Below are 18,687 nucleotides of genomic sequence, written 5' to 3' on the forward strand. Positions count from 1 at the left end.
ATGTAATTTAAAAAGCAGAAAATGAAATGACCATCCCCAAAATACACCATCAAATTTCTTCCTTTGCTACCACAACGTCATTGCAGGCACACACGCTTGCTGCATGCCACACATGTGGCCCACAGACGTCTGCAAACGTGGCCCCCGGTCTCAGCAGCGGGCCGGGCACTCTGCCTCAGCACACTGACATTCGAGGCCAGGTGGTTCTCTGTTGGGGGGGCTGCCCTGCACCTGTGGGGTGTCCAGCCACATCCTGGTCTCTACCCACCAGCCCAGTAGGACCCCCTCCCCACACCGTGACAACCATGTCATCTCCGGGCATTGCCGAAGCTCCGCTGGGGGCAACACAGCCCCGCAGGGGGCCTGGTGCTCAGACGCCGCTCTCCGGCGTTTCTTGAGGTGTGTGGTGAGGGATCCTAGCACCCTGAGACGCTCTGTGAGCAAGGCTTTCCTGGCCAAAATACCGGGAGGCTTCTGTCACGCAGCACGGCCACCCTGCTGGGGGAAGGGCCCTGGGAAGTCTCAGAACAGGGCAGTGCAGGATCAGGGGCATTTCTCCATGCCTTTGACTCCAGATCCCTTCCTACTAACACCTAGTAACATCTCCTATAAAATCTTGCACAAAATGTACCGTGGAGAGAGAGGATACAAGGTGCCCACTAGAAAGTTACTAACTGAATGATACGGAACAATGAATATCTCATGTTAAACCCCATCTTGCCCCTTTTACCCTATCATGCTTCTTCTATTTTCCACCTTTAATTCTTAAGACAGTATCATACACTAAGGATCAATTTCTTTTTCTCCTTTACTTTTTAGGGACCACCACTGAAATCTGGTATAGAAAGACCACAGATACCCTGGGGCTCATGTTTCTAGCCCAGGGGTTGGGCGTCCAGGCAGAGGGCAGGACCCCCGCCCCTGCCTCCCTGTCTCTGCATCACCCTGGGCCTCCCAGGACTTTGGGAGAATTGTTGAATCTGCTGTACTATTTCATCTCCAGGGACGGTCTGCCAGCCAGCACAGCCCACCACAGCGGAGAGTGGGTCGTCGGGGTCCAGGCACGCAGGGATGCTGACTGTGTGGGGCTGGCTGCCTGCCACGGGGGGAAGTCCTCACAAGCCCCTGGAGAAAAGCCCCCAGCTGCCTTCTCCTCTATCGCTGAGCTCAGCAGCCCCAGGAAACCACCAGGGGGACTGAGTGGCGGAGTGGGGTCCAAGTTGTGCCCCCCGGCTTCAGCCCTCCTTTCCCAAAGGAAAAGAGAGGAAGAGCTGAGCTCACCTACAAATCGCACAAATGAATCAGTGCTGTGGGCGGAGGGAGGACACCTCAAGCCTCATTTCAGCCTCAAGGTGAAAAAACTAAAATCCAACATCACAGCGGATGAGGGTCCCCAGGATTTGAAAGGAAAAAGACAATTTCACAGACATACAATTGAGAGTTCTATTATTCGAGTTAAATTAGGTTTAATTTCTGGATGGGCAACCCCAAAGGAAAATCAGACTACTTGAGCATTAGGCAATTTTCTTTCCATTTACTCTCTTGGATTTTCCTTATTATTTGACGTTTTAAAGGAAGAGATTTTATACATTGAACTTTTCTTGACGTACATGCACAAAGGTGAATTATTTCAATGTTGTCTCTTCAACTACTGGTTTTGGGTTCAGCCCCTTTTATTTGTGTAATACAAAAACCAGGCCGAGGATGGGCGCGCGCTTGTCTGCATAAGACGGACAGACGCTGCAGACCGGGGAGCAGGTGGGCAGATGCCCTGGCCTGTGAGTTGGCTGTGGTGGGCGGACACCATGGGAACCAACCATCCACGGAAAGTGTACCTGGGCAATGACCTGTTGGAATATTCTCACACACGCTTTGAATAATAAGCTGATAAATGTTGACCCCGTAAAACGATCAGTAATCCGCCAGTTATTTCAGCGACTTTCCATTGAACGTACATGCTCGCGTGCTGAGTTGGAGGACTAGGGAGACGTGTACACTGACGTACACGTGTTCTCGCTCTCTCTGCTCGCAAGCTCACACGTCCAGGACAATGAGAGGGGGAGAACATTCATACTGGCGTTGCTTTAATTAGGCTTTTTGGAAAGTTTAAGGCTTTTAATAAACCCATAGTTACTTAACATTTCTCATTAATACGTTTCTGCTCTTCAGCAAGCCGATCTAATTTTAACGATAGAATGGGCTATAAATCTCATGCGAAATTTTATCTCAAACAATATTAAGCAGCTGGCTTTGACTGGCAAAACCAAAGAACTCTAAGACTGGAGGACTGTAGACTTATCCTATAGAAAGAGCAGTGCTTGGGGAATGGGCTTTTGTTTATTTACCCTTTGAGTAGCAATCCGTCTCCTCGGCTGTGCGAGTGCCACAATTTATGGGCAGAAAGCACGAAATTATCCTCAACAACCCTGAACCACGAGATCAGAAGACTCTCGAGGCTGTCAGGCTGGAGGGGACACAGTGGGCGCAGGCCCAGGGAAGGCTCGGTCACCTGCCACGCGGCCCTGGTTGGGGCCAAGGACATGGTTCTGCCGTCCAGTGGCACAACTCACGTCAGGCGATCTGCTCTGCAGAGCCCCACAACCCCAGGAGCTCCAGGAGGCGGCTCCTGGCTCTGACTCTCCCCTGCTGGAGACCCTAGCTTACCACCAGAAATTAGCTGCTTCCTTGCAGAGCCTGAAAAGGCACAAATGATTCACAGAGATTTTCTCTCACTGTGACATGTGACAAAATACTCGCTCCTTAAAAATTACTCTGAACAACAGTGAGTTGCAGGTCAGCCTGACGCAGACCCCCCTCTGCTGTCTCACAGCGGCCACCTGGCTCTCTGCGGACACCATCACTCAGGTAAGAATGGGGGTCGCCCGTGGATACCTGTCTTTCTCCCACGCCCTACATCCAACCCGAACCCCAGGGGCTCTCCAGTGCCCTGCAGCTCTGTGTGGTCAGCCTTGCTCAGGCCGCTGCCTCCTAACTGCCCCCCGCTCCTTACAGAGTGACCTCAAGCCACGTCAAATCCCACCTCCTCCATTCAAATCCTCCATGACTCCCAAAGTCTTTCAAAATGAAACCCAACACTGCAAGCCCGGCCTGCAAGGGTGGCCACCTCTCCCTTCCGTGTCCCGGCACGCAGGCCCCCTGGTGGTCCCTCCATCCGCCCTGCACACACACACACACACACACGGCCTACGCGTGTGCTCTCCTCTGCTCAGGAGGCACTCACATTAAAGGAGATCCTGCAGTGTTCACTGGAAGGTTTTCAAAAGGTCGGGAAACACTGACAGGGAGGGATGCAGGAGCTGGAGGTGCTGAGGTTGGGGCAGGAGGCCGAGCTCATAGTGAGCGCGGCTCCCGAGGGCCTGAGGCGGCCAGCTGACCCTGGGCTGCTGGCCAGGGCCACGTGAGGAGGAGGGAGGTGCGGCATCTGTTCCAGACGTGGGGGTGCTAGGAAACCCTTGAGACCAGAGTGGCGGGAATGCGGGAGGATAACAGGCACTGCTTACTTTGGGGTTCCCAGCTTTCCAAACTGGAAAGCACTCCTCGCTATTCATCAGAAGCTAACAGGCACGCGCAGGCCCTCAGAGCAGAGAGGCTGGTTGTGGTTCATCGGCCACATTCCGGACCCTTCCAGCAGCTTCCCATGCTGAGAGTCGGAGCTGGAGCCGGGTGTTGCAAACACCTCACGCTGGCCCCGCAGAGGCCCCGCGGCTATGGGTGTTCTTTATGTTGTTGAATACCCTACGTGATACAGTTACCCGTCTTCGGTACATTCAGCCGCTGCATCTGTCGGCTGCATTTAAAAACAGCGTGAAACGCTTCTACACTGAAATCAAAATTCAATCAGGAGTGGGAGCTAAGCAGCAAAAGAACAGGCACTCAGACATTTTAACACATGATGGTTTCTTCAAATCTGGAAATACAAACATACAACTTACTTGTGAGACCCAATCCCAGAAGGAAGCGCTTTAATTCTGTTATAGCGGAGGTCCAGCCAAGTCAGGTTTGGCAGTAACTGGAAGAAATCTTTAGGAATCTCGCAGAGGGCATTTCTTTGAAGATGCAATTGCTTCCAGGGAAAAGAAACGAGAATATCTTGTCAACTAACTAAATTTTAAAACATGATCCATCCAAGAGCATTTCCAGAACCACCACAGGCTTTTGCACTCATACATATCAAGTGACAAGAAAGCCCGTGATTTCTTACTCTTAGACAGTTTACACAGCAGACAAGAGTCAGAAAGGAAAGCACCAGGGTCCCCTGCCCAGCTTTTGGGGCTGCAGAGTGACTCCCGAGCTGGCCCGCGGCTCCCTCGCAGCTGATGGCCCAGCCACCACCGATGCACACACCACACTTTCTCTGCGAATATCCTTTAACACCAGACCGACTCCCCCAGTGTTTCAGTCCCTCTCCTCCTTCCTGGGCCCCACGCTCGGCGCCTCTTGGGCTCTGCTGCCCCTGCCCCTTCCCCAGCACCCATCACAGGCAGCCCGCAGTAACTCTGGACAGTGGACAAACGGCAAGAGCCAGGTCTGGTCCCAGGGCCTCGTCCCAAGCCAAGAGTTCAGAGCAAACTACAGGACATGTGCAGGGAGCTATCTGCCTCGGCCCCTCGGCTGTGGACCCCGGTTACCAACAGCAGCTCAGCAGAAGCCGGCCGCTGTCGTGAGGTGTATGGGGGGGGGGGGAGAGGTCCGCGTTAACATGTGCAGCACTGACTCCAGCCATGCAAAAGGTACACACGTGAGTCCACAGTCACAGCGTGGCACGATTACAGGGAAATTTTTTTTAAGTAGGCTCCATGCTGAGTGTGGAGTCCAATGCGGGGTCTGAATCCGCAACTGTGAGATTAAGACCTGAGCAGAAATCTAGAGTCGGACGCTCAACTGACTGAGCCCCCCGGGAGCCCCCAATTCTGGATGCTGCTGTGACATGCTGCGTGTTTCTGCAGCACTTTGAATGTCACATAAGCATATTTAACACCTCTGCTTCCAAGATGGCAGAGCACAGACATTAAGAACGCTGGCCTGGAAGCCAGACTTCCCGGGCTCCAATCTAGATTTGGAAACCTTATCAGCTGTGTGACTCTGAGCAGGCTCCCAGACCTCTGTGTGCTTGTGTCCCCTCTGTAAACGGGGTCATGGGACCCACCTGCCCGGGTGCACCAAGCGAGCAGTGCCCGGCACAGGGGAGGGCCAGCAAGCACCAGCCACCGTGACCGAGGAGCACTGAGCGCAGCTCGTGCTGCCAGCCGCCCCCTTCGGCCACAGCATCACGACTCCCAGCCCTGCCTCCAATGCCGTCTGCCAAGTCCCTTCACAGGGTAGGGCAAGAGCTTCACCAGCGCATGGAAAGTGCCATCTCCAGCTAGCCGAGGCGTGGCCAGTCACCCTGCTGGCCGCGGGCAGTCACCTGGCCACGGTCGGGTGATTATGCACGCACAGCGTGTGTGCACCTCGACGTGAGCCCGCTCTTGGCCTCGGCTGCAGCGTGGCCTCCACGCTTCTCGGGCCTGCTCTCTCTCAGGGCAAGCTGGGTCTAGTGCTCAGCTCAGAAACCACAGACCCTCCTAAATGCCAGAAGAGGCAGAAGACACAGCACTGCTCTTTGCAAAGGGCTGTTCCAGTCAACGGTGAGCTGACTGCAACCGCAGAAGCCCACCCTTCCTCTTGGGTCCGGTGGGACTGTGGGAAGACGGCCTCCCTGTGCTCCATGACCGCATGTGTCTCTGGACGTGCGACTGGTGACTCCAGAGATTGCTGCGTCGCCAGCACGCGCGCCTGTAACCCACAGCGCCGAGCAGCCACCTCACTCCATGATTGGTTGCCATGGTAATAACATTTATAGTCACGTCTCTGTTTTCCGAGAGGCATGAACAGTTATGACATTTCTGTATCAAGCCTGAAGAACAGTTTTGGAATTTCCCCCTTCTTCCTTTATGGGTAGAGGTCCCATAAATCTCATGACGTGGTGGGAGTCTTCGTTCACGGTTGGGAGCATTTGCCCTCAGACAGGGCGGCCCTAATGACCCAGGAATTCACTCCAAGAGGTCAGCACTTGGGGAAGAGAGAACAGGTGCAATGCCGGCTGTGACCACAAACGCACAGCATGTGACACACGACAGCCACCTAACACCCCAGCGTGCAGCTCTGTGCAAGCACTCGGAGATGTCCGCCAACTCCCTAATGGCGCAATGTGTCCTGCGTCCTGCAGATACCAAGCTTTACACGTGTTACAGTTTAATTCTTGTAATAACCCACAAGAATAGTCTCACCCTCATGCTCCAGATGAAGACAAACGAGGTTTAAGGAAATTATGTGAGTCCTAGCCAAGCCCTGCACTCTTGCACCCCTCACGTCAACACTGTGCTCTGACGGAACCTTATTCTAGAAACTGCAGGGGATGAGATGGTACCGCTAGTTTAGCAGCTGGCGGGGGCCTGGCGAGGCACTGGGCACAGCGGAAAGTCAGTGTGTGATGTCAGCAAGGCAGGGGTGAGAAACACTGCATGGGAGCTTTTAGGGGGGATGTTTTAAATAGGAGATCAAGGGTGTTCTCGGCAGTGGTTTCTACCATGGCCTTTTTGGTGCTTAAGACTTTCCCAAGAAGACAGGATAGATATCACAGTCTGACTCCACGAGTATTTCCACTGGCTGCTCCCCCTACCGGAATTTCTCATTTTGTGGTGTGCTCGCCACAGGAGACCCCGAGTCCACCCTCTTCTATCTCATCCTAGAAACTCTCTCCTAAAGAGAGGACTCCAAGTAAAAGCCACTTATGTCCGCACGGCAGAGGTACAAATGCCCTGAGAAATGACCCACTTACTTTAAGGTTGGGAATTTTAAAGATCTCTCCTAAATGGCGAAGACCACTTTGACTCAAGTCTAAAATCGACGAGGAAGAAAAGATGACCCCCTTCACAGCCTTGTGAACCTCTCTGGAGAGGGCAGCAGGCGTGCTCCTAACTTGAGCAGCGCAGCTGTCCGGGTCGGCCGCCCCGGGGGGAACCTTGCAGGAGCTGCTTCCTTCCATCCGACAGCCAGGAGGAAACAGCGCTGGGGACCTCTGCTCATCCTCCTTGGTCTGCGGTCACCTGGAGACAGGGAGGGGAGACACAGCAGCATCTAAGTGCCCCGACACGTCCTCCCAGGGGCATGGGGTAGCTCTGTGGCAGACACACAGCTATTTCCCACTTGCTTACAAAACTATCATTTTTAATAATCAGTAGCATAAATTCGACACTTAAGTTTAAAGGAAGGAAGGAAGCTGGAAATCAAAAAGGTTCTGACTGAATGTTACGCTCTTCACTTTGCACCATGGAGTTCCAAGACTTACCTTTTAACTCCTGGAAAACACCATGATACAAAATAAGAATGGCCACTTTAGGGATAAGAACAAATCAGAACGTTTCAAAGTCAGTAAACTAATATATTCCTTCCATGAAACGGGAGTGTGGAGGGGCTCCTGTTTGCCCTGCTTGCTTCTGCTGTGGTTCTGAGCTCTCTGCACTAGGGCTTAAGCTCCCTGGGTCCCAGAATCCCACCAGTTTTGCCATTTGGCTCAGTGAGCAGCACGGGGTCTGGCGAACACAAAGTTAGGTGCTGGGAAAAATCTGTCGAAATAGAATCTTGACTTTCAGTTGCTCAAGGATACTTGGAAAGTACTTCAAGAACGGCAGCTCGCCGACAGCTCTCCCAGCCGGGCGTCCCCGTGGGACTTCTGAACCGTGGGTCCGGCAACAGTGACCCGCACTGGAACGGCCCCTCCTCCACACAATCCCGCCAGGCTCTCCCAGGACCAGGAAAGGTGTGGCAACAGGCACTTTCTTCCTGTTTTAGGGATGAGGAACGCCAGGACTGGGCCCAAAAGCCAAGCAACTGATGAGCGAGGGCCAACGCTCAGGTGCGACCCCAGGGTGGGCCTTTCCCGTGGGTCCTTACTTGTGAATCACCGACAGCGAATGGCCCGAGGGGTGCAGTCAACCTCCCACACACCTCTCAACAGGGGGAAAAGAATCTCAAAACCGAGTGTGAATAATGGAATCTAAGACAGGACGGAGCTGGCTCCCCGCGGGGTGGAGGCTGAGCGCGTGTCCCCACCGCGCCTGCCTCAATTTCCCCATCTGCGCCGGGCCGGGTTGGTTGGACCCCTTGGTCCTCGAGTTCCAGGCCTGAGATGCACAGCCTCTGACAGAGCAGCCGGACAAGGCAGTGGGGGCCGGCGGGGGCACCGCCTTCCTTCCGCTGCCTGCCCACGCTCCGGGCCCCCGCCCCGCACCCCAGCCTCACCTGCTGCGCCCTTCCACTCCGCACCCTCCCCTCACCTGCGGCGCCCCATCCCGGCACTCCCGCCTCACCTGCGGCGCCCCCCGCCCTCCCACTCCCGCGCCCCCCCCACCTGCGGCGCCCACCACCCCCCCTCCCCCCACTCACCTGCAGCTCCCGGCTCGGCGAGCACGCTGGCACACCCAGGACACGGAGAGGTGCAGCCCAACAATGCAGGCTGCCAGGCCCACGCGGTCGCCATGGAGACGCCCGGACGGAGTCCCGGAGGCGCCAAGCCGCGCGGAGAGCGCGCGCAGCCGCGGAGAGAACGGTGCGCTTGCGCACGGGGCCCCTGCGCCGGCCGCGAAGTCCCAGCCCGGCTTGCGGCGTCGCCTGTGGCCTCCTGTGCGAGCCAGTGGGGGACGCACAAAGGGGACACGTGTGCCTTAGTCCTGAGAGACCTATGCATGAGGAAGGCCTTTGCGGGCCCACCCCCGGAACGAGCAGGGTCTGGGCGGGGCGAGCTCCAGGCTGACCACCGGCCTCCTCCCGGGCTCAGAGAGCCCTCCCCGTAGCCTGACCGCCCTCTGCCCTAGCGGGCCTAGCTGCTTGGAGGGGCCAGGGATCGCTGCTGTCACACGGACACCAACCCCCTTCCCCGCCCCTCTCCCGAGGCAGCGGCCTCCCCAGGAGCCCGCCTGGTAGCCTTTGGGCTGTCCTTGGCCAGAGTTGCTTCCAGTCATCAGAGGGGAAACGAGAGCCACACAGGGGCCAGGGCCAAGCAGGAGTCCCTCTGTGGCCTGCCCCTTGGCCAAGCGCCCAGGTAGAGGAAGGTGGACACCAGGCAGATGCGGAGCCCCTGGGGATGATGTCCTTCAGGGAGCTGGTGCGTGGATCGAGGGCTGTCCCTCTAGGGCTGGTGCTGCAGCTGGGGGCGTGCAGAGCAGGCTGCGGGGAAGGGAAGCTGGAGGGGAAGTGGGGGAAGTGAACACAAGCCAGAACGCAGCAGGATGGACGGGGCTGGACCTCCTGCAGAGGAAGTGGGCAGCAGTCATCACAGAACCACACACTCGACTACCCGGAGCTGGAGAAGCTAACAGGCCCTGGGGGCCGGGGAGCAGCTGCACACCTGCCTCCCACCAGTGAGGTGAGCCAGCAGGTGCGTGAGCTGCAGCCACACCTGGGGCCCCACCCTGACCCTCCAGGTGTGAAAACACTGCTGCAGCTACTTCACCCTCCCCCCACCCCCACACTCACCAGATCTCACCCAAGTGCCTCTAGCGGCCCAGTTAGGAAACCCTGTGGGAAAGGGAATTGGGGTGGGGGTGGAAGTTGAGGCTAGACTAGCTGACCTATCACAAAGCCGCCACAATACCGGCAGTCAAATTGGCATGGCTGTTAGACTTACTGGTCACTGGGCAGGCTGCCAAAGTATCAACTACAAAGGCCACTGAAGAGCTTTACACAGACTCTAAGATAAGATCCTCCTTGTTGTAAGAGATCACTCTCGGTTTCTGCTGTGGAGAGGGCACACTAAGTCGTTATGACCAACCCTTCCACAAACAAGGGAATGAAGAATTCCTGAAAGGTGTACTTTTCCCCAGTGAGTGTCTTTTTCTGAGACCACTACAGAGAGGGAGGGTCTAGTAAATACCCAGATTTTGGGTTGAGGCTCCAACTGGAAAGACACCAAACCTCGAGGAGCCTGAAGCTCAGCCTCAAATCACGGCAGAGCCTGATTGCATTAAGGTGACCTGGGGTGCTGTGTGTCTGGCTCCCTGCCAAAAGCAGATGCCAGTCCTTTCTGGAGGGGAAGAAAATACCATCTGAGATCTCACGTTATCTGCATGGCTTTAAAATGCGTAATGTGCGTCACACACAAGGCCACACAAACACATGATCAAATCCAAGAGAAACGAGCAAACAGAAACTGACCTGTGGGTGGGCCAGGTAATGAAGTCAGCAAGCACACACTTGAAAATAATTAGGATTAACGTGTTCAAGGAAGCAGTGATACTAGAAATTATAGCAAGGAATCAAACTAGAATTCTGGATCTGAAAAATATCATTACAAAAATTGGATTGGTTACTACAAATTACTTAGAGCTGTAGAGAGCGTTGGTGAAGTGGAAAGTCGGTTAGAAGACAATACCCATCAACATGCAGGGGAAGAAGTCGGCACAGGGGACTCAGTGAACCAGTCTCACACACTGGGTAAGAACGGGGTGGTCTCTGACCCACTCAGCACCCGTCTGCCCTTGGAATGTCTCCTCCATGGAGCAGAGGTTTCGGGACCTACACGGGCCTGAATACTTATGTCTGTGGTTACAGGTTAAAGTTCACCAGCAAGGGGCTCTTGCATGAGGTTGGGAAGTAGAGGAGGACAGGCTATTGATTTCTGGAGGTACATGCCATGATTAAGGGCAGGTGAGAGGTTCAGAGCAGCTTCCCAGGTGGTCCACGGTGGCAGGACAGGCACAGTATGGTGGCTACAGACACGCCTGTTGGGAGAAACCAAGAGGCACATAGGGTGATTCTTCTGAAAGGTCTTTATTTTGATCTCACTCTTGGATGATGGTGAACTGGTGTAGAATTCCATGCTGGTAGTTCATGTCTCAGAATTTTAAAGACGTGCCTCTCTGGATGCTGTTGTTGCTAATGGGAAGTTTGCTGTCCACCCAATTGCCATTTTGGTGAAGGAGAGCTGTCTTTTCTTTCTGTGTCCTTGATGTCCTGAAATTTCACTACAGTAATGCCAAGTGCAGATTGTTTTTCAGTTTTGCTGCTTGGCACCTGACGTGCGCTTCGTGTCTGAGCTCTTCGATCCTGGACATTGCAGTCATCCTGTCCTCACACGGACGTGCTCTGTGGTCTGCACCCTGACCTCATTTCCTAGATTCTGGGTCTTCGGGGAGGGACTAGCTTGAGGCCACTCCGTCTCTCCTCTCCGTTTCCCCACTTACCTGTGCTCCCCACTGGGAAATCTGCGTCCACTGGTGCCCACTTAGAGTTTGTGTCATCTACTGACTTGGGTTTTGTTGTTTTTTAATGATTTCATTTCTCGTTTCTTGTTTTCTCTGTTGTATTGCTTCTTATTTCATTTTTTCCAGTTTTTGTTTTATAATCTCTTCTAAGTTTTTGTGGCTATTTTCTCTTTATCCAGCATGAGAATCCTAAACATAGTTATTTTAAAGTCTGCTCTACTATTTTAATTTTCAGGCTGCTATATTGTTTTCCTTTCATCTGGGGTGAACTCATCTGCTGAATCTGGATCTTGTTATCTGTCTTCTTAGAGGAACATGCTTTGGAATTGAGGCTTGCAGTCTCATCTTAATCAAGGGGTTTGTGTCCCGTTTTCTCTCTCTGCTCAACCCTCCCTGTGTCTCAGCTTGCAGGACCTCGGACTCAGCCTTCCGGGCCTCTGTGGCAATGATGTGTGCAGCACTGGGTGCTCGGGACTCTTACGCAGCCCCCCACTGAGAAGTGCAGGTGCAGTCATGGAGCCAGCAGGGCCCAGGTCTGTCCTCTTGGCGATCCTCGGGTCATTGGTGCAGAAGGTGATTCTCTTTCTCAACTTCCTGCCGTAGGAGTGGGAGACTTGTCCTGGCTCTGAGTCCAGGTCATGCTCCAGGCTGTTGTTCCCCACTTCCTGGGGGCAGTTTTAGACCCTTCGCTCCTCAGGGACAGCATTCCCAGCCCCTTTTTGGACCCGGAGCCCTGCAGGCCTGAAGTCTCCATCCTGCACCCTGTTTTGCGTCTCTCTTCCATTTTTGGTCTATGGAACTGTTGGGGTTTTTAATGTTTTCTTTTTAAAACAATCTGTGGTGGCCGTGGGTGGAGGGACTCATAGAAGGGCCTGAGTGTGAACCAACAGTGGACGTAAATGTTTTTCACGCAGAGGATGTAAGAGAGTTTTGCTCTATTTTATTTTTTCCTGTTTAATTTCTTGGTATGAAACTGCTATAAGTTACGTTTGATAGATTCCCAATAACTAATATACTCCCTCAACAAAAGAAAACAAGAGAAAATTTTTTAAAAACTTGAAATCTACTACATAGAAACTTAAAAACAGAGTAAGCGTTTCTAGGTAAGCTTCACAAAGTCACGATGGCTGGAAGTTACTTTTTGGAAGATGTTCTGTGTTCTCTGGAGCAGCTGGCCCCAGCTCTGCTCTGCCTGCCATGCCCTTGTTCTGAAACGCAGTGCTTGAAATTCATCCTTCTTCCCCAGAGAGAAGGAAGGCCGCAAAGGGAAGATGACCTTGGTTTTCAAGCGTGCTGCTTGCCCTCTAAGCGCACACAGTGCGGGCAGTGGGATTGCCTCAGGAGGGCAAGAGGACCACGGTGGAAAGGCTGGGTCTCCGGCACCTCAGGAGGGACGTGGGATGACTCCTTGTGTTCCAGGTAAGCCTGGGTGGTAAGTTCGACCTTGAGATTTGGGTACAAGCTGTTTAGCTCCATAGACCGCCCCTGCCAGCCTCATGGCCTGGGGGTACCAGTCACCCTTCCTCAGGCCCCTGTGCATTCAGGCGCTCAGGGAATGGGGGGGGGGTGATGTAGCGGGGTGAGAGGGCAGTGGGACTTTCTGCATTGTTGGGGACAAGGGTTCAAATCCCGGCAAAGCAGCAGCTCTCTACCCCCAACCCGCCATGGGACGGGGGCTGTCCTGTCCTTCAGAGGCCCCCCCCACCATCTTCCCAGGTCCTGGACCACTCTTCTCCCCTGTTCCTCTCTGGGGTTGAAGCCCCTTCCTCCAGAGACACTAGGCTTTGAGTCACTTTCTTGTCCACTGGCGATGTCCTTCACTTCCTGTGAGCCCCTCAGTGCAATAAAAATGTGGGTCTGTGGGACCTTGCTGTTCTGTGGCTGGGGGGCCCCTCAGGGTGTCAGCACGGAGGCCAGGCCCAGGAGCGGCACATGGGAGCCCAGTCAGATTTGAGTGAGTGAGCAAATGAAGATGTGCTCGTGTCTGTCCCGCTGGCGTGTTGTTCCCCCTCCACGTGCACCGTGTGCTCTCACGTTTCAGAAAGCGGCAGCGGGACAGATGACGCAGTCCGGGCGGAGGGGATGCCGCGCAAAGGGCGGGCATCGTGGGTGCACAGAGGGGAGACAGAACACCGGGGTGCTCGGCTCTCAGCATCAGACTAAAGGCTGTTGTTTGCATAGACTGAGCTGTGACATATTCCCCGGGGCCAGCGTCTGCTGGGCTCTTGCCACCTGGGTCTTCATGCCCAGCGGGGTGGGAACAGTTCACCTGATCCCTGTTTCCTGCTGCTGCCACGGCGACTGGCCAGAGCCTCAGGGCCCTGCAACAACGCGCCATAAGGAAAATTAAAAGCTGAGCCAAAAGCAAGAGAAGATATTGGCAATTCTTATTTTCAGGAGATTAGTATGCAGAATACATAAAAAACTCCTATAATTCAATTTAAAAAGATAAAAACAATAGGTTTATGTGGATTAATAGGCAAAAGATAGGCACCAACAACTCCCAGTAGAAGAAAAATAAATGGCCAAGAAAGATATAAAAAATGCTCACTGTAACAAGCTAGCAGGGAAACAATTTTATCCTAAACGAGACAGCACTCAATTGGCGGGAAAGAAGGCTGGAGTCCCCGTGCTGGTAAGCCTCCAGGTCCTGCTGCTGTGGGGGGGGTGTCCGTTTGTGGGGAGCATCTCGGAAAACATCTGCACCCCGGGTAGGGCTGAGTCCACCTGCGGTGACCCCACTGCTCACCCCGAGGCTTCAGGGAAGCAAACGGAGAGTCATGTCCAAATACTGTCCAAATACTGTCACCCATGGCAGCCCCTCTCCCCCACTTCAGCAAAGCCTGGAAAGGACCCAAAGCCCAGGACCAGGGAAAGCCATGACCTGAATGAACAGTCGCTTCTTGCAACATAGGGGTGAATTCTATCAATAGTTTTTGACAGAAAAAGCAGATCCCAAGAGACCTCACGCAGTAGGAAACGTTTGTCATACAAGCAGCACTAGATGTAAGGTGCAGGTGGGAATGCTGAGATTCTAAGAAGGAGGAAACCGAGGGATGGGCTGGCCCACAGTCCAGGCTGGGTGGGGGGAGGAGACGGGGGTGCACATGGGGGTGTCCTGGGCTGAGTTGTGGTCCCTGAAGTTCATACGTGGACGTCCTGACCCCAGTGCCTCAGGGTGACAGTATTTGGACATAGATCTTTGAAGAGGTGACGGAGGTCACATGAGGTCACTAGGGTGGGCCCTAATCCATTCTGATGGGCGTCCTTATGAGAAGGGGAGGTGAGGACACAGGGACAGGACGGCCGTCCACACCCTGATGGCTGGGGAGAGTGGCCGCCCCCTCTGTGGTACTTGTTGCCACGGCTACAGGAATCTGGTGGGGGCGCCGGTGGTGGGTGGCGGCTCACGGGGGCTTCAGGGTTGCGCTCCAGAGCGTCGGGTGCTACGTGTGTCACGTTGTGCAGAGCAAGGAAGAACTGTGGCGGCAAGCGTCTGTTGTCCAGTGGCTGGGGGAGGGAGTCTGGGGTCCTGACCCGTCCCTGCTCACGCCCGGGCCCGGGCAGGTCCTCCCGAGATGTCACTCCCAAGCCGCTGTTGGTCATCTGTAAAACGGAGTGGTCGTGAAGGGTATTCTGTAGGATGGCCACGAGGTCTGAGTGGAGCTTGACCCCAGCACCTTGCTCGTCTCAATGACACTGGGGGGGGGGGGTTACCCTGATTTCACATGGGAGAAACTAAGACACAGGGTGGTGCCCGGGGGCTGCAGACGGCCCCCGGGGAAGTGAAGAGCCTGGATTCACACCCAGCTGCAGACCACTCCCCTCCTTTCGGGTGCATCTAAGGAGAGCATGAAAAAGTGGGATCCCCTCCAGCAGCAAGACTCTAAAACAGAAGTGATTTCTCCACGGGGGCCTTTCTGGGGCCCTAGAAGCAGCAAGCTCACACCCTGAGGAGGACTCCACCAAGAACCACAAGGCCGCTGGCCCCTGGCGCAGGTCCGACAGCCATGGAGCAGCGAGGCGCTCTGCTCCCGCTCCCAGGGGGCTGGGCAATGTCACCGTGACCGTTGCCTCCATGTCCAGCAGGTGCCTGGGGCCTGGGCCAGATCCGAGCTGAGCACCCCGCACTGACCCAGCCTCTCGGTTTCAGGGTCTGGCTCCTTCCCAGCAGAGGCGGCTGCCCAGCCGGAGGGGTGCCGACTGGCTCCTGCAGAGGCTGACCCACAACCCTGACCTTGAGAGCACGGCAGTGCGGCCTCTCCCGGGGAGGTGACAATGGCACACATCCCCATGCCAGCTTGTGCTCGTGCCATGAGCCCCAGCCAGGGCAGGCCGCTTTTCCCTGACCGGCCAGACGGTACGTGCAGACTCGCGTCAACACCGCCGCCACCGTGGCTTCAAAACCACATGCGTTAGCCAGGGCGGTAACAAGCCCGCCTCACGCAAATGAACAAAACTTCTTAAAATTTTAAAGAGAAAGGAGGAGTTTTCTCGGAGCCCGAGTGAGGACAGCTGCCCCTTCAGACGTGCGTCTTCACAAGGAGAGAGCGCTCCAGGGAAGGGACGCTTGGGGCAGGGTTGTGTATGTCTTCACGGGGAGACTTACAAAGCGTCATGACCAAGGACATTCCAGAAAGTTGCAGACTTTATCCTCTGTTTTTAGCAGGTGCAGGGCTGCGTGAGCGGAGTCTTATGGGAACCAGGGAGGATTCTCGCTTATCTGTCTGCTTGGAATGCTCCTTTGGGGGTATGTTTTTAACAAAGCCGAAGCACATGGTGCCCTGGGGCAGAAAGAGAGCCATGCTTTGAGGTTTGGCGAATCATTCTGACCTTGGTAAATGTCAACACGTAGCTTCCCTGGGAGCCCAGGAGCAGGGCCCGCAAAAAGTTGAAACTGTCCTTTATCTTATTACCTGTTTGAAGAGAGGATTGAGGACAATGCAGAAGCATAGCTCTTTTCCCTGAAGATTTCAGGAGCATTTGTAGAGAACTGCGTCAGAAGTTGGGGGGACCCTCCCCCAGATCCGTCCTCCCCGTGTGGTCCTCATCCGTCCTCCTCAACAAGCCCCTGGGGCAGGCCCTGAGCCTGAGTTTCACTTGGAGGTGGCGCTGGGCACCTCTGAGAGGACGGCGGCCATGGAGGATGGCTTGGTGTCCAGCATCTGGGTGGGGACAGGCACTGGCCTGGCCCACTGGAGTCCAGCTGGCAGAAGCCACCAGCTCTGGGCTCGGAGGGAAGCGTGGGCTGGTGATGGCCGCTCATCCCGCTGCTCCGGAGTGATGGAACCCCTGGAAAAGGCGAAAATGGCAAATAAAAGATGTCTGAATCCCGCGTCCGCCCAAGAAACAAGATGTGAACAAGTGACTTTAGGTCAGTGTTTGCCTGTGGGTGGGCAGCCCCTGATGGCGTGACGGACGGGGTGAGTCCTCACCCCCTGACGAGCCCGTGTGATGTTGCATGGGGCCTGTTTGCAGGAATTCCCGGGAGGACACGGGCTCTGCCTCCCAGGAGACGTGCGTCTGCCTGCCTCACTACACGTGTCTGGGACACGCCGTGGGCCAGGTCTGGGGCCCGGGGCTGAGGGTTCAGGATGCTCCCGCGTGTGGATGGGTGTGAGCCGGGGACGGACCACAGCAGCCAGGTGGACGGGGAGCGAGGCAGTGCAGGAAGCTACCTCTGTGCTCTCTTCTTGTTATTAGCAGGGGTCGAGTAGTTCAGAGTAAGCGAGACAGAGCTAATTCAGGGAGAGGGAATTTTTAAAATGGGATTTTTAAAAAGCAGAAATAGAAAATGTCGGATAAATAGAGTGCCACTTGCCTCATCACAAGGCAGTTTGAAGCCATTTCTGCCACTTGGGGTGCTGACCTGGTGCATGCCCTGGTTGTTCCAAATGAGGGACCTCGAGGTCAGGGAGGGTGAGGACTTGCCAGGGCCCCGGAGCTCCCAGTGAGGGGGCTGGGCTTTGTCCCAAAGAACTGAGGTCCTGACATGTGGGCTATTTTTAAAACATGGAAAAAAAAAAAAAAAAAAGAAAGGACAAGAAAGTCAGCCAGTCACGGAGGCCGAGAGCGCATGAGTTGAACAGCAAGTGTAGGTGGCCCACGGCCCACGGCTCTCCGTGAGCCATAACCTGACCGCGGGCCACGTGGAGCCCGTGTGCTGTGCAGCCGGAGCATGTCATGTTGTGGTTCTGACCCGGGCCGTCCCATCCAGCCCTCAGTGGCTGTGACACAAGCCTGAGAGTGTGTGGCCGCTGAGACAACCCGGGACCAGGGCTTCGATCAGCTGTCTCCAACCTGCCCCGCGGGGCCACAGGTGCCTGTGACAATCGGACCTTCCTCCCCATGCCCCACGTTTCCAGCCAGCCAGTGCTCCCAGCCCTTCTCACCTGGCACTGTGCATATGCTGTTCCTTTTTGGGGAACACAGCTGTTCCCGACCTCCCCCACCATGGGAGCAGATGGGGTGCGGGCAGAGTCCCAAAGGCCCTTGCATAGTTGACCTCTTGCTCCTTTGTATTCGTGTGGGAAACACACGAGTGGCCTGCTGGTCCCAGAAGAATAGAGGCCTGCAGGACAGACCTGGCCTGGATCCATGGCCCAGAGCCACTCCTGGTGAGATCTGCCAGACCACAGCCAACCCAGAGATGCGTGCCTTAGATGCAAGTTCTCGGGGGTCAAGCTAAGCTGGGGGTGGTTTGTGGTACAGAACTATCGTGGGAACAGCCAGCTGGTACAGGGTCACTTCACCCCTCGACGCAGCCCTCGGGGACCATGTCCAAGATGGCGCTAGGCCAGCTCCGACTGGGGAGCAGCTCCGTCCAGCATGGACCTCTGCCCTACCCAAGGAGCCGCTTCACCCGCTCCCTTGTCTGCGATCTCTTAAACCATGTGTGTTGAGGCACCGCAGGCGGATTTGGCAGTATGTCAACTGTACTCTCATAAAAGTGGAAAGGTAACAAACAAACAAAAAGACCCCTGACTGCAGCCCATTGTATGGACACCACTCAATGATTTTTAGAAAATTTATAGGGTTGTGGGACCAGCACCACATTCCTGCTTCAGAACACCTCTGTCCCCCCTTTTCCCACTGCTGTGCCTTCTGCCTCCACATGCTTGCCTTCTCTGGACATTCCGCAGAAACGGAATCATACAATATATAGTCGTTCATCGGGCTTTTCCCAGCCATCCCTGTTGCAGCGGACATCAGTGTTCCGTTCCTTCCCACTGCAGACAGTCTCCCGTCACGTGCATACACGGTTGCCCTGCTCTCCAGCCCGTGGATATTTGCACTACGTACAGCTGGCGAGATTAAGAATAATGCTGTTATGAATATTTACGTGCATATGTTTGAGCTGCCATATGTTGTATTTCTTGGGTGGATTCCTGGGAGTGGAACTGCTGGGTCGTATGGTAGGTTC

General features: G+C 55.0%; 2 protein-coding genes across 12 annotated transcripts in view; one reads left to right on the forward strand and one right to left on the reverse strand.

Annotated features, from left to right (window-relative positions):
- LRRC27 (leucine rich repeat containing 27) overlaps positions 1-8,575 on the reverse strand; it is a 37,006-nt gene extending 28,431 nt beyond the window's left edge. For 8 of the 10 annotated variants that reach the window (XM_040624448.1, XM_040624451.1, XM_040624447.1 and 5 more), the window contains exons 1-3: positions 8,449-8,574; positions 6,842-7,109; positions 3,954-4,084 (exon numbers count right to left, since the gene is read on the reverse strand). In XM_040624448.1, coding sequence (XP_040480382.1) covers positions 3,954-4,084; positions 6,842-7,048 — 338 coding nt within the window. In that variant the 5' untranslated portion in view covers positions 7,049-7,109; positions 8,449-8,574. Of the gene's footprint in view, positions 1-3,953; positions 4,085-6,841; positions 7,110-8,448 lie in introns of all 10 variants that reach the window. The other 2 variants (XM_040624455.1, XM_040624446.1) reach the window with 2 other exon arrangements.
- Positions 8,576-8,827: 252 nt separating this feature from the next.
- STK32C (serine/threonine kinase 32C) overlaps positions 8,828-18,687 on the forward strand; it is an 84,777-nt gene continuing 74,917 nt past the window's right edge. Inside the window, exons 1-2 of one of the 2 annotated variants that reach the window (XM_040624503.1) lie at positions 8,828-9,439; positions 12,511-12,683. In XM_040624503.1, the coding sequence (XP_040480437.1) occupies positions 12,536-12,683 (148 nt within the window). In that variant the 5' untranslated portion in view covers positions 8,828-9,439; positions 12,511-12,535. The remainder of the gene's footprint in view (positions 9,440-12,510; positions 12,684-18,687) is intronic. The other variant, XM_008687126.2, reaches the window with a different exon arrangement.

The sequence above is a fragment of the Ursus maritimus genome, unplaced genomic scaffold, assembly GCF_017311325.1.
Source record: "Ursus maritimus isolate PB19 unplaced genomic scaffold, ASM1731132v1 scaffold_7, whole genome shotgun sequence".
NCBI lineage: Eukaryota > Metazoa > Chordata > Mammalia > Carnivora > Ursidae > Ursus > Ursus maritimus.